At 35.6% G+C, this 12,792-nt stretch overlaps 6 protein-coding genes and 1 non-coding gene across 7 annotated transcripts; 4 read left to right on the top strand and 3 right to left on the bottom strand. All coding sequences in view use genetic code 12, as the record gives it.

Moving 5' to 3' along the window:
* Positions 1-177: 177 nt before the first annotated feature.
* On the top strand, positions 178-1,512 carry CAALFM_CR05970CA (bifunctional AAA family ATPase chaperone/translocase; the record flags this gene model as incomplete). Its single annotated transcript, XM_710799.2, has 1 exon — positions 178-1,512. The coding sequence occupies one exon, from the start codon at positions 178-180 to the stop codon at positions 1,510-1,512; it is 1,335 nt and encodes a 444-aa protein (XP_715892.1).
* Positions 1,513-1,561: 49 nt separating this feature from the next.
* On the bottom strand, positions 1,562-1,837 carry CAALFM_CR05960WA (uncharacterized protein; the record flags this gene model as incomplete). The annotated part of the gene is made up of 1 exon (XM_019475547.1): positions 1,562-1,837. The coding sequence occupies one exon, from the start codon at positions 1,835-1,837 to the stop codon at positions 1,562-1,564; it is 276 nt and encodes a 91-aa protein (XP_019331092.1).
* A 623-nt stretch (positions 1,838-2,460) lies between these two features.
* ADP1 (putative ATP-dependent permease) lies at positions 2,461-5,577 on the top strand (the record flags this gene model as incomplete). Its single annotated transcript, XM_710800.2, has 1 exon — positions 2,461-5,577. One exon carries the CDS (start codon positions 2,461-2,463, stop codon positions 5,575-5,577), a length of 3,117 nt encoding a protein of 1,038 aa, XP_715893.2.
* Positions 5,578-5,752: 175 nt separating this feature from the next.
* On the bottom strand, positions 5,753-6,871 carry CEK2 (Cek2p; the record flags this gene model as incomplete). Its single annotated transcript, XM_710801.2, has 1 exon — positions 5,753-6,871. The coding sequence occupies one exon, from the start codon at positions 6,869-6,871 to the stop codon at positions 5,753-5,755; it is 1,119 nt and encodes a 372-aa protein (XP_715894.2).
* A 739-nt stretch (positions 6,872-7,610) lies between these two features.
* tS(AGA)1 lies at positions 7,611-7,692 on the top strand. Its single transcript has one exon. It is a non-coding gene; the product is annotated as a tRNA-Ser (tRNA).
* Positions 7,693-8,560: 868 nt separating this feature from the next.
* On the top strand, positions 8,561-12,190 carry MHP1 (Mhp1p; the record flags this gene model as incomplete). Its single annotated transcript, XM_710802.2, has 1 exon — positions 8,561-12,190. One exon carries the CDS (start codon positions 8,561-8,563, stop codon positions 12,188-12,190), a length of 3,630 nt encoding a protein of 1,209 aa, XP_715895.2.
* Positions 12,191-12,376: 186 nt separating this feature from the next.
* Positions 12,377-12,763, bottom strand: CAALFM_CR05910WA (uncharacterized protein; the record flags this gene model as incomplete). Its single annotated transcript, XM_706597.1, has 1 exon — positions 12,377-12,763. The coding sequence occupies one exon, from the start codon at positions 12,761-12,763 to the stop codon at positions 12,377-12,379; it is 387 nt and encodes a 128-aa protein (XP_711689.1).
* Positions 12,764-12,792: the final 29 nt, after the last annotated feature.

Here is a 12,792-nt window from a genome sequence, read left to right as displayed (position 1 = left end):
GAAAATAGAAAAAGTGGCAACTGGTAATGGAGAGGAAGTCGGGGGGGAGAAACAAACGATCAAACGAACTAACAGCAGAAAAAAAAAAATGGCAAACCAAATTTCACAATCTACATGAAAAAAAAAAAGCATTGAAAATCAAGCTTCTTGGAAAAAAACGACAAACTGTGATGCAGAATGGCTCAGACACCTCAGTCTATTGATTTTGAAAAAATAAAGGAGTCTTCAGATGGAACTTTAAAGGGGATGTTAACCCAGGGGTTCAATGAAATTGTTGTTAATAATCCGTATTTTGCGGCTGGTGGTGGATTGATGTTGCTTGGTACAGGATTGGCATTAGCAAGACTGGGAGTAGTAAAGGGTTCAGGGTTCATTTATCGTCAGCTATTAGTTGATTTAGAAATCCCTTCGAAAGATAAATCTTATCTATGGTTTTTGGAATGGATGTCCCAGTATAAGCATAGAACTTCACGTCACTTATCTGTTGAAACCAATGTGATCACTCATGATAACGGTGCCATCACTACTAATTTTTCATTAGTTCCAGGACCTGGGAAACATTTAATAAGGTATAAGGGGGCATATATGTTAGTAAATCGTGAACGATCTGGGAAATTGTTGGACATGACAAGTGGTACACCTTTTGAAACTGTGACCTTGACGACCCTTTACCGAGATCGCAAATTGTTCAATGACTTGTTAAGTGAAGCAAAAAGTTTGGCGTTGAAAGCTCGTGAAGGTAAAACAGTTATCTTTACATCTTGGGGGCCGGAATGGAGACCTTTTGGACAGCCTCGGTCCAAAAGATTGTTGGGGTCAGTTATTTTAGATGAAGGAATTGCTGAAAATATTGTCAATGACGTTAAGGATTTTCTCACTAGTGGTGAGTGGTATCACAAGCGTGGTATACCTTACAGAAGAGGCTATTTGTTATATGGTCCACCTGGGAGTGGTAAAACTTCCTTCATACAAGCATTGGCTGGGGAGTTGGATTACAATATTTGTATTTTAAATTTATCCGAGAACAATTTGACTGACGATAGATTGAATCATTTAATGAATCACATACCGAATAGATCTATTTTATTATTAGAAGATGTCGATGCAGCGTTCAATAAGAGGGAACAGACCAATGATCAAGGTTTTAACAATGGAGTAACTTTCTCTGGATTGTTAAATGCGTTAGATGGTGTGGCTAGTGCTGAAGAATGCATTACATTTATGACCACAAATCATCCTGAAAAACTAGATCCAGCTTTGCTCAGACCAGGGAGAGTTGATTATAAAGTTATGATAGACAACGCAACTGAGCATCAAGTTAAGCGCATGTTCTTAAGATTTTATGAAAATGAAGAAGAACTTTGTGAGAAATTCTTAGCCAAATATAGAAAGTTGAACATGCAACATGTTAGCACAGCGCAGTTGCAAGGGTTGTTCGTATACAACAAGAGAGATCCAGAGGCAGCGATTGCCATGATAGAGACATTACAAAACCCAAACACGGTATTTTAAAATGTGTACATAGTTAGATAGATGTATCCCCTGTATATAAATGTCGCCATCATCCTCTGTATTTCTTGATTAGTTTGTCATTTGCATTGTTTAGACGTTCTTCAGTAACCTCTCCTTCTTCACCAGCACCACCGTTTTGAGACTTTGCACCTTCATTTATTAGCTCATTAACATAGTTCATATATATCAAGTAAATCAAAATATCACAGTTATCGGATTTTATTCCAACTGTGTTTGATCCCTCATTTGAATTAAGTTTCGATCGTAGTACTCGTCTAAAACTAGACTGATTGTAAGTTTTCCTGTTTTTCTTTATTCCTGGCATTCAATGTAGTTTCTCTTATCTGAATGATGTTTTGTGAATTTAGGATTTGAGTAAGTTATAAATGTGAATTTGCCTGTGATTAACTTTCAGGTATCGTGGATTCTTGTATTTGTTTATTATTTTTTTCTGATCTTTCTTGTTTTTTGTTTGTGGTTGAACACTTTTACTTGTGAAAATATTGCTTAGATAAGCAGATGTGTAACTTTGCTATTTTTTTTTTTTGTTGCTGGCACTACTAATAGTTGTTGATACTGAGACGTTTGACGCGGATGAAGGAGAGGAGGGGAGTCTGGGCGAGCTTCGGGGGGCGAAGATTCTGCACTATCCCCGATATACTAAGTAAGCAATAACTATTTTCTTGTACAATAACACATCTTTTTCTTCTCTATTTAACTTCTTGGTGTTAAACTTTAATAACCACAAAAAAAAGTTCAAACTATTCAACAATCCAATTGCTCCTTATCTTAAAATTGAATTAGAAGGCTGTGATATCCCTTAGCTTTCACTTTTTATTTTCCTTATTTATAATAGAGATTATTTACTTAGACGTTGTTTTACTTTCCTTTAAATTGATTTTTTATTTTTATTATTATCTTTAATCCCCCCCCATATCAACTCAAACCATGAATGCTAAGTTATTTGTGGCGTGGACAGTCATTTCATGTCTAATGCAATTGACAATGGGATTGAAGGTTGAGAATAATCAAGATCTTGAAGCTACTTTTACAAGAATTAAAAGATCACTCGTACATCAAGATATATTTGAGATTAATCCTCAAATAACCGAACGTGCCAAACCAGGACATGGCAATGATGGTGATGACGATAACAAAGAATGTCCACCATGTTTCAATTGTAACTTACCAAATTTCGAGTGTACCCAATTTTCCCAGTGTAATACATTTACAGGAATGTGTGAATGTCAAGATGGTTTTGGAGGCAATGATTGCTCTGAACCTTTATGTGGATCTTTAGGAGATGGTAATTCAAAGAGACCCGTCAGAAAAAAGAAACAGTGTGCATGTAAATCAGGATGGTCTGGAATCAATTGTAACTTGTGTGAAAGAGACGATGTGTGTGACCAATTCATGCCAGAAGGGTTAAAGGGAACTTGTTATAGAGAAGGTATTATAGTTAACAAATTTCATCAAATGTGTGATGTAACTAACCCCAAAATTCTTTCTATATTGGATGGCAAAATCCCACAAGCTACATTTTCGTGCAATAAAACTTCGGAAAATTGTAATTTTCAATTTTGGATTGATCAGGTAGAATCATTTTATTGTGATTTGAACAAATGTAAATTGGATTATGATTTGAATGCCAATACCACTCATTATAATTGTGAAGAAGTAGCTTGTAAATGTTTACCTGATCGAATGCTTTGTGGTAAGGCTGGATCAATTGATATTTCTGAGTTTTTAACTGAAACAATTAGAGGTCCAGGCGATTTCACCTGTGATGTCGCAACCAAAAAGTGTCGCTTTTCCGAGCCAAGTATGAATGATTTGATCCAAAGTGTTTTTGGCGATCCATATATCACGTTGCAATGTAAATCAGGTGAGTGTATTCATGAAAGCGAAATCCCAGGATACACTCTCCCCGATAATCCAAAGTTCACCCTTGGTAATTTGTTTGTAATAATTGGAGTCTTGTTGGTTTGTATTTTAGCTGTTGTCTCTCTTTTGAGAAATATTAGTGAGTCGGCCTTGTTCAAGAAGAATGGGTATGAACCGTTGGATTCGGATCCTAGTGTCATGAACCTAAACTTCGAGCCTACAACATTGTCCTTTGAAGATATTAAATATGAGGTTACTGGTGGTCGACAAATTTTAAATGGAGTCTTTGGGTTTGTAAAACCAAGAGAATGTTTGGCTATAATGGGAGGTTCAGGTGCTGGTAAAACTACATTGTTGGATATTTTGGCTGGTAAGAACAAAGATGGTAAAATCGATGGATCAATTTATGTGAACGGAAATCCAATAGACCCAAAACACTACAAGTCTATTATCGGGTTTGTTGATCAAGAGGATCACTTGATACCTACGTTGACTGTATATGAGACTGTTTTAAACAGTGCGTTGTTAAGGCTTCCGCGTGACATGAGTTTTGGACAAAAGCAAGCAAGAGTAATTGAAGTACTTAATGAACTAAGAATCTTGGGCATCAAGGATAGAGTTATTGGATCTGATTTTAAAAGGGGTATTTCTGGTGGTGAGAAAAGAAGAGTCTCTATTGCTTGTGAGTTGGTTACTTCCCCTTCGATTTTATTTTTGGATGAGCCTACTTCCGGATTAGACTCTTACAATGCAAGAAATGTAATTGAAAGTTTGGTCAAGTTATCACGTGATTATGAAAGAACTGTTGTTTTCACAATTCATCAGCCAAGAAGTAATATTGTATCGTTGTTTGATAAATTGCTTTTGCTTAGTGAGGGAGATTTGATATATTCAGGAGAAATGATCAAATGTAATGATTTCTTCACTAAAAATGGTTATAAATGTCCACCGGGTTACAACATTGCCGATTATTTGATCGATATTACTGTTGATCACAACAAGATAGTTAAAGTTTCTGATGCAGATTCCAGTGTTGCTATAGCGTCATCAAGTGATTTGCATGATGCTAATGTCCATGCAGCTTTTTTGAGCACTAGATCTGAGAGTCAAGTAGACACCACTAGTGAATGGGAGCATTTTGCTGTGCATCGTGATGAATACAACACTGATATTATTGGGCATCGCAAATCTAAAGGTGGTGAAGAAGAAACTATACTTCGCTTAAGAAATAAATTACCAACTTTGTTTATAGAGTCGCCCTCTGCATTTGAAATCAAGCAAGAGATAACGAATGGGAAAGAAAATCCTTTACCGTTGACACAAGGTAGTCAGGATATCAAGAAGGCGACAATCTTTACCCAGATCACCATTCTTGCCTCCAGAACATTTAAAAACTTGTACAGAAACCCAAGACTCTTGTTGGCACATTATGTTTTGTCCTTGGCAGTTGGGTTATTTTGTGGGTATTTGTACTATGATGTTTCCAACGACATTAGTGGGTTCCAAAATAGATTAGGGCTTTTCTTCTTTTTGTTGGCATTTTTTGGATTTTCAGCATTAACTGGATTGCATTCATTTGCCACAGAAAGGATTATTTTCATCAGAGAACGAGCCAACAATTATTACAATCCATTAAGTTATTATGTTAGTAAGCTTTTCTGTGATATAATTCCATTGAGAGTATTACCACCTATTATTTTGATTAGTATTGCATATCCCTTGGTTGGTTTGACAATGGAGCACAATGCTTTCCTCAAAGCTATTTTGGTTTTGGTGTTGTTTAATGTGTCTGTTGCCCTTGAAATGTTGATTGTGGGTATATTGGTAAAAGAGCCAGGAACGTCTACAATGGTTGGGGTTTTGTTATTATTAATGTCATTGCTCTTTGCTGGCTTATTTATAAACAGTGAAGATTTGAACATGCAAATAAAATGGTTGGAGTGGATATCCGTGTTTCATTATGCGTATGAATCATTATCCATTAATGAAGTAAAGGACTTGATATTGCGGGAAAAGAAATATGGATTGTCAATTGAAGTTCCAGGTGCTGTAATTTTGAGTACCTTTGGGTTTGATGTGGGTGCGTTTTGGAAGGACATTTCGTTTTTAGGAGGATTGTCTGCTGTGTTCTTAGGTCTAGGATACATTTTCTTGTTTTATTTTACAGTTGAGAAAAGATGATCGCTATCAGGAGGGGACAGGGTTGAACAGTGAACCCAATAAAAGTTTTAACAGATATTATTGAAAGACAAAGAAAACATCACTAAACAAATTAAAAGTATTACGTACCTATATCTTTATAAAGTATAATAAAATAATTTCAAACATTAGTAAAAGTAATTAATTAAGTAAAGTATTACGACATGACTATTTCGAAAATTTGTTTTTTCAAGTCATTGGTGTCCAAATTCTTCTTATCTATATCAAAATCAAACTCTTCTATAGGTATTGGCAGTGTAACAGGCTCATCAAGTTGTTCGTGGTATGAATTTAAATAAGGGTGTTCTAATGCGTCTTGAACGGTGATTCTTTTAGCTGGGTCGAAAACCAATAACTTTTCCAATAAATCTATGGCTAATGGGTTCACTTGGTCTCGACCACGATGTTTAATATTTCTATATGGATGATTATTAATGAATTCACTCAAGTCAATCTTGACCTTTGTTGGTAGAGATCTGATAAACTTTTGTGCACGTTCTGATTTGATGATCTGCAAGTCTTCATCGGTTGGTGTTCCAAGTACTTCAAAGATTAATTTCAATTGATTAATGTAGTCAGATCCAGGGAACAAGGCCCTGTAAGTCAAAAGTTCAGCCAATATACAGCCCACCGACCAAAGATCGATAGCCGTCGAATAATTGGATGCACTCAACATGATTTCTGGAGCTCGATACCATCTTGTAGCGACGTATTCAGTTAGCATTGAAATTCTAGGTGCTTCATCAAAATTGTAATGTTTGGTATCTAAGCGAGCTAAGCCAAAATCACAAATCTTCAAATCACATTTTTCATTGACCAAAATGTTGGATGGTTTCAAATCACGGTGTATTACTCTTGCACTATGAATCATCTTTAATCCTTTGAGGATCTGATAGATAAAATACTGAACGTGTTGATCGCTCAAAAGATGTGTGTGTATGATATTATGCAAATCCAGAGGCATGTATTCCTGAATAAGATAAACTTCATTGAAGCTGTCATAATTCATTGGTTTTTGTACATCGTATAATCGAACTATATTGTCGTGGTTCTTGAATTTTGTTAATAATTTGATTTCTCGTAACGTACGAAGACAGAATAATGGTCTTTCAAATGGTTCGATTTTTTTGATGGCCACCTTAGTCTCTGTGGGTAAATGTACTGCCAAAGCAACAATGCCATAAGCACCCTCTCCCAAAATCTTGAGCACTTTAAAGTTTTGAGATATGTTGAATACTACTTGGCGAGTTTGAGTGGGGCCAGTAGATTTCTTCATTTCTTATTAAAAGTCACAGCTTTGGCTTTATGGAAAATAAAAAAAAATGTAAATTGTTATAGTTAATAAAAACGGGTATTCAGCTTTGTATTTAAATGGTTGATAACTTCCCTCACTTTTTGAAAGCATTGATAATTAGTGGTTAGAGATGAAATTTAACATGGTAACAGGAAGGGGAAAGCGGGAAAAAAATAAAAAAATAAAGGATTATCATCATTTATTTTTTTTGGTCAGGTATTGTAAAACTTGGTTGTATGTTTCATGTTTTAGTTAAAGTTTAAATTCGAAACAGGGAATAGTATAATGATAAGGAAAGTACTGAAACGCAAATTGGTTATTGAAGCGGTGAGGCATCAATTCCGAGAGTTGTGACAATATTACTGGATCAAATTAGTCACCAATATGGTTTTATTGGTTTCCTGTGATTGAGACAATGAAAATCACGACAACACGGTGCTTCTGTACAATAATGTGAGTTTCAGAAAGCGTTTACATTTGCACATTTGAAATCATATGTAATATCCTGTTCCAAAAGTAATGGAAAACTCTGATAAGTGAAAAAATGGTATATAGTGATGTGGGTACTTCATGATGCTGTTTATATTTGAAGGTATCCATTTGGAAATTGAGAACAACAAATTCAGTTTAAATTGGAGACCATGAAGCAATTAAAATTTGCAGCTTAAGTAATATAACAACTACTTAATTTTTTATGGGTATTCTCAAATTGCATGAACAAGGCAACTTGTCCGAGTGGTTAAGGAGAAAGATTAGAAATCTTTTGGGCTTTGCCCGCGCAGGTTCGAGTCCTGCAGTTGTCGTTATTTTTTGCAGATATTTTAGACTATAACCTGGCGTGATCTCTTTTTGCTGGCATATATTTTTTGTATCTATTTATTTTCTAACTGTAGTTATTTGTAGTTTTAAGAACTCTTTAAATACTGTTTTTAGATAGACAAAAGAACGTGCAACACAGACATTGTATTACTATTCAAGATTTGTCGGTTTTGGGGCTCCCTGAAAAAAAAAGTTTGAAACGATGTGGGGATGGACAAGGAGGGGAATAGTGGTAGTGGTGGTGTGGATGGTGGCAAAAGAGAAGGTGATAAGAGAGTCGGTTTAGTAAATCCTCAGGTCATTTTAGTGATTTTAGTCTTTTGAGATTAGCTGATCAAAAAAAAAATGCTGCATGACGTTTTTATTTACATTTTGTACCAATGGATCAGTGGTAGCAAAATCGTACCAGTTTATGAGTATAGTTGCTGGTTGTTGTTGTTGTTGCGGTGGTGATGAAGAATGGTGGTGACCCAAAATAAACCTCGCCGGGCGCACGAAAAAAAATAAAGTGAGGAAATTGACGAAATACCATTGAGAATCACCCATGTAAGAATTTTAATAATTAATTATAAAATTCAATACAATATAATTAATTCAATAATATGCATATAGTAGTACAATTTTTCTCTTTTTTCCTCTTTTTCCTTTTTCCATTTTCCACTCACTTTTTTATAGCCCTCTCTCTTTCTCTCACTCAATTCTTTTGATATATAAAAGATTTATTTTGTTTCTAATTCAATTCAATTCCATTCAGCCTTGCAAAGAATTAACTGACCTCAAATATTTTTTGGATTTGTATTAAATAATATTTTAATTTCTGGTGGGGTATTCTATTATATTGTCGTATTAATAATGACTTCAACAGATGAAGATTCCGGAAAGAATCAATTTTCCACACCTAAAGCACAGCAACTATCAACGAATGGATCATTTCCATTAATTGATCAAAAGACTAAACCACAGTTAGATATGGAAAAAATGAGAGATATATTAGCAGAAGAAACTTGTTTATATACAAAGGGTGTACAAGATACAGACGTTGATTGGTTTATTACCGACTCCTCGATAGATCCAAATGCTGATGTGCAACCCCTGGTTAGTTCCCCACGAGAGACAAACTTGAATTCACAAGCAACAATCCCAACTTCACATCTCACTTCAGCTATTTCAAACTCTAATGAAAACTATACTAATAAAACGAAGCCATCGATTGCTCCCATTCAGGAAGAAAATATAGCATCTGATACCTCGCCACGTCATCATCGACATGAAATAGAACAACAGCAACCAAGAAGACGAAGTAGCGTTTCAGTAAGCACTAGTGGTGGGTTTTTGTCGAAGTTGAAAAGCAAATTCCATAAGGAGTCCCCAACTCCACCTGGCAATCACCAAGACGGGCTTTTTAAGTCTGGTTACAGTGTAAATCCAGATAAGAAATCGAATGATAGTTCAAACTCCAGCATTGCGTCGTTGTCATCATCACCCAAGTTAGTTTCCGGTTCTAACCTTCAAAGAACGATGTCTACCCCAGCATACACTCATGATACTTGTGATCCCCGATTGGAGGAATACATAAAGTTCTACCGAAAAAGTGATCGTCGTGCATCTGTTGCTTCGTCATCCCATTCTGCCAAAGATGAATGTTTGCCCTCTGTTTTAGTTAATGCATCTGAACCTACCAATTATAATAAGACTAAAGATGAAGTGAATGCCAGCAGAGTTTCTGGATTTTTTAAACGAAAAAACAGTGTTGCAATGAAGAATGGAGAAACGAGTCTGCCAAGATCTCTGGTTTCAGTCTCAGTCACGCCACAGTCGCAAGTAAAAAATGGGTTGGAAAATAATCCTAGCTTCCAAGGTCTAAAACCATTGAAACGAGTAGCATTTCATTCTTCAACTTTCTTAATAGATCCACCACAACAGATTCCCTCTAGAACTCCAAGAAAAGGTAATGTGGAAGTTTTACCAAATGGAACTGTTAATATACGTCCACTTACTGACGAAGAGCGACTCGAGATTGAAAAATCACAAAAGGGGTTAGGAGGTGGGATAGTGGTTGGAGGCACAGGTGCTTTGGGCTATATAAAGAAAGATTCTGACCCACCGAAACCAGGTGAAAACAATTTGAATGCCCAAGATGATGACAATAATGATGACGGAAGTAACCAGTCATCAGAGTCTCTGCAATTAGAGAGTGAACCTTCTGTTGACAAGCATGCTAAATCTTTTACTATAGACACTCCAATGGCTCGTCATCAAGCTGTTAATTATTCAGTCCCCATTAAAAAAATGGCTCTTGATACAATGTATGCACGTTGTTGTCATTTGCGAGAAATTCTTCCCATACCAGCAATATTAAAGCAAATACCAAAAGGGTCAATAGCACCTATACCTGTTTTGCAGTTGCGTAATCCAACACCCACTATGATTGAGATTCAATCATTTGCTGATTTTTTGCGAATTGCGCCGGTAATTTGTGTTTCGTTGGACGGGGTGAACTTTTCAGTTGAACAATTTAAAATCTTGCTCTCAGCAATGAGTGCCAAAAAGCAGTTGGAGAAACTTAGTTTGAGGAATACTCCTATTGACCAAAAAGGCTGGTCCTTATTGTGTTGGTTTTTATCAAGAAATACAGTGTTGAATAGGTTGGATATAACTCAATGTCCCTCCTTATCAGTGAATACTCTCAAGAAGAAGAAGAAGAAAACTGACAGCAAATTTGACGAAACCTTGGTAAGAATGGTATCCAATAAAGACAATCGTTCAGATGTTGATTGGGAATTGTTTGTGGCTACTTTGGTCGCAAGAGGTGGTATAGAAGAATTGATTTTAACTGGTTGTTGCATTACGGATATTGAAATTTTTGAAAAATTGATATCCTTAGCTGTTCTGAAGAAGACTTCGAGATTAGGGTTGGCGTTCAACCAGTTAACTTCTCGACATATGAAAATTATTGTTGATGAATGGCTTTTTAAAGATTTTGCCAGGGGTATAGACTTTGGTTACAATGACTTTCTGAGTGTTCATATGTTGAAAATTCTTGTTGACTATTCAAAACGTCCAGATTTTGATCAAATATTGCTGAAGTCAACATTATCATTTGTGAGTCTAAATTCCACAAATGTAAGTCTTGGAGATATTTTTAAGGAATCTTTTGAACGAGTGTTGATGAAATTGCCTAATTTGAAATATGTGGATTTTTCCAATAACCAAAGATTATTTGGAACTTTTGGGAAAAGTGATAATGAAGAGGCAGATGCCAATGAAGTTGCCAGTGTGAACTATTTTATATCTAAACTTCCTCTTTTCCCTAAATTGGTTCGACTTCATTTGGAAAATGAGAATTTTAGTAAATCGTCAGTTTTACAAATTGCGGAAATACTACCATTTTGCAAAAGCTTGGGATACTTTTCTATTTTGGGTTCCAAACTTGATTTTACTTGTGGAAGTGCTTTGGTTAATGCTGTCAAGAACTCACAGAGTTTAATTAATGTGGATGCAGATTCCGACAACTTCCCTGATATTTTCAAAGAAAGGATGGGGTTATACACAATGAGAAATATGGAGAGATTGTTATACTCTGCGAAAAAGGCAGATGTGAAAACTCCGTTGTTGTCAGAAGACTCTGCTGGTAATGTATCGATGACAGAACAATTACATGAGATCCTCCGTTTAAAATCACAACAGAAACTTGATTTGCAACTGCCAGAAATTACAAAATTTATTGAACGTGCGAAATCAATTAGTCATGGATTGAGACAAACTATTAATGAACTATTGAGAATGCAGTTGAAAAATAGATTAGATCTAGATGGGAAGGAAACTTTGATTAGATTGATATTTATAGATTCCAGTATTGAAAAGGGGTTGATGTTAATTGACCCAAGCTTGGTAGATGATAACAATAAAAACGCAGGATATTTGACGAGTATGATTGGTACCAGAGAGGGTAATGAAGAAACCCAACAATTTGAGCAATCTGATCATTTAGATCCTCAACCAGCAGCAAGTGTATTGGCAAATAAGTCTCCTTCAGTAATGTCAAGATCCGATTCACGCACAAGTTTGAATAATTTAAATAAAGAAGAAGGGTCTGTTTTGAAATTAGCAAAGCTTCGAGATTTCCACAGTCCAAATTCTCCATACCCGGAATCAACAGGTGAGGAATTGCGAAACAAATTGATGAGTGTTGAATTGGCTGATTTAGACAAAGTGATTGACTTTTTGAGTGACTTGAAAAAGAAGGGAGTTTCGTTGGAAAAAGTTTTCCAGTGTCACGAGAATCAGGGTGCAAATGATCATGAAGAAGGTCTACTTGACATTGAACATATCAAATCCCGTTTGCAGAAACTATCTGTTGAACAAATGGATGGCGTTTCAAAAGATGTAGATACAGATGCAGATGAAATTAACACTGGAACAGACAAGACACATGCATTGAATAACACGTATGACGAAGTATTGAAGAATCTCTTCAAATAGACATAGAACTAGTTTCTTCGTCTTCTCCTTTTCGTCCTTCCACCCTCCTTTTTTTTAGTATGTTTTGCCATTTAATTCTAATTCTCAATAGTATTCTTTTTAATAGATTTGTCAATATAATACACTATATACATATATATATATAATTCTTTTTTTTCTATGCATATTGTTATGAAGCAGACATTTTTAAAAATTTTCATCGTCTTCGTCCTCAGAATCTAGAATGGGATCTTTCTCATGTCTTCCAGAATTATTATTGGTAGCCGTATTATCGTCCCCGTCAGAGTAGACGTCACCTTCTTCATCATTACCATGTTTTTCTGCTTCTTCAGCTAAATCCTCACAAGCATCAATCCAATCACTATATATATCTACTGGTTGTGATAATGAATGTATAGCAGTTTGAAAACTTTGCCCACATATTTTGCAATGCAATTCACCTAATAAGTTCTTCTTATCTATTGTACAAATAACTGATTTCTCATGATTACAAAACAAACATGTGAATGTGGTATCAAGTGTTTGTTTGATTTTCTTTGCTGGTTTACGTGAGGATGACTTTCTTTTACCCATTTTGTTGATTTAGTGATGGATTTAAAAAG

The sequence above is a fragment of the Candida albicans genome, chromosome R (genome assembly GCF_000182965.3).
Source record: "Candida albicans SC5314 chromosome R, complete sequence".
Taxonomy (NCBI): Eukaryota; Fungi; Ascomycota; class Pichiomycetes; order Serinales; family Debaryomycetaceae; genus Candida; species Candida albicans.
This window is presented reverse-complemented; position numbering and strand designations above follow the sequence as displayed.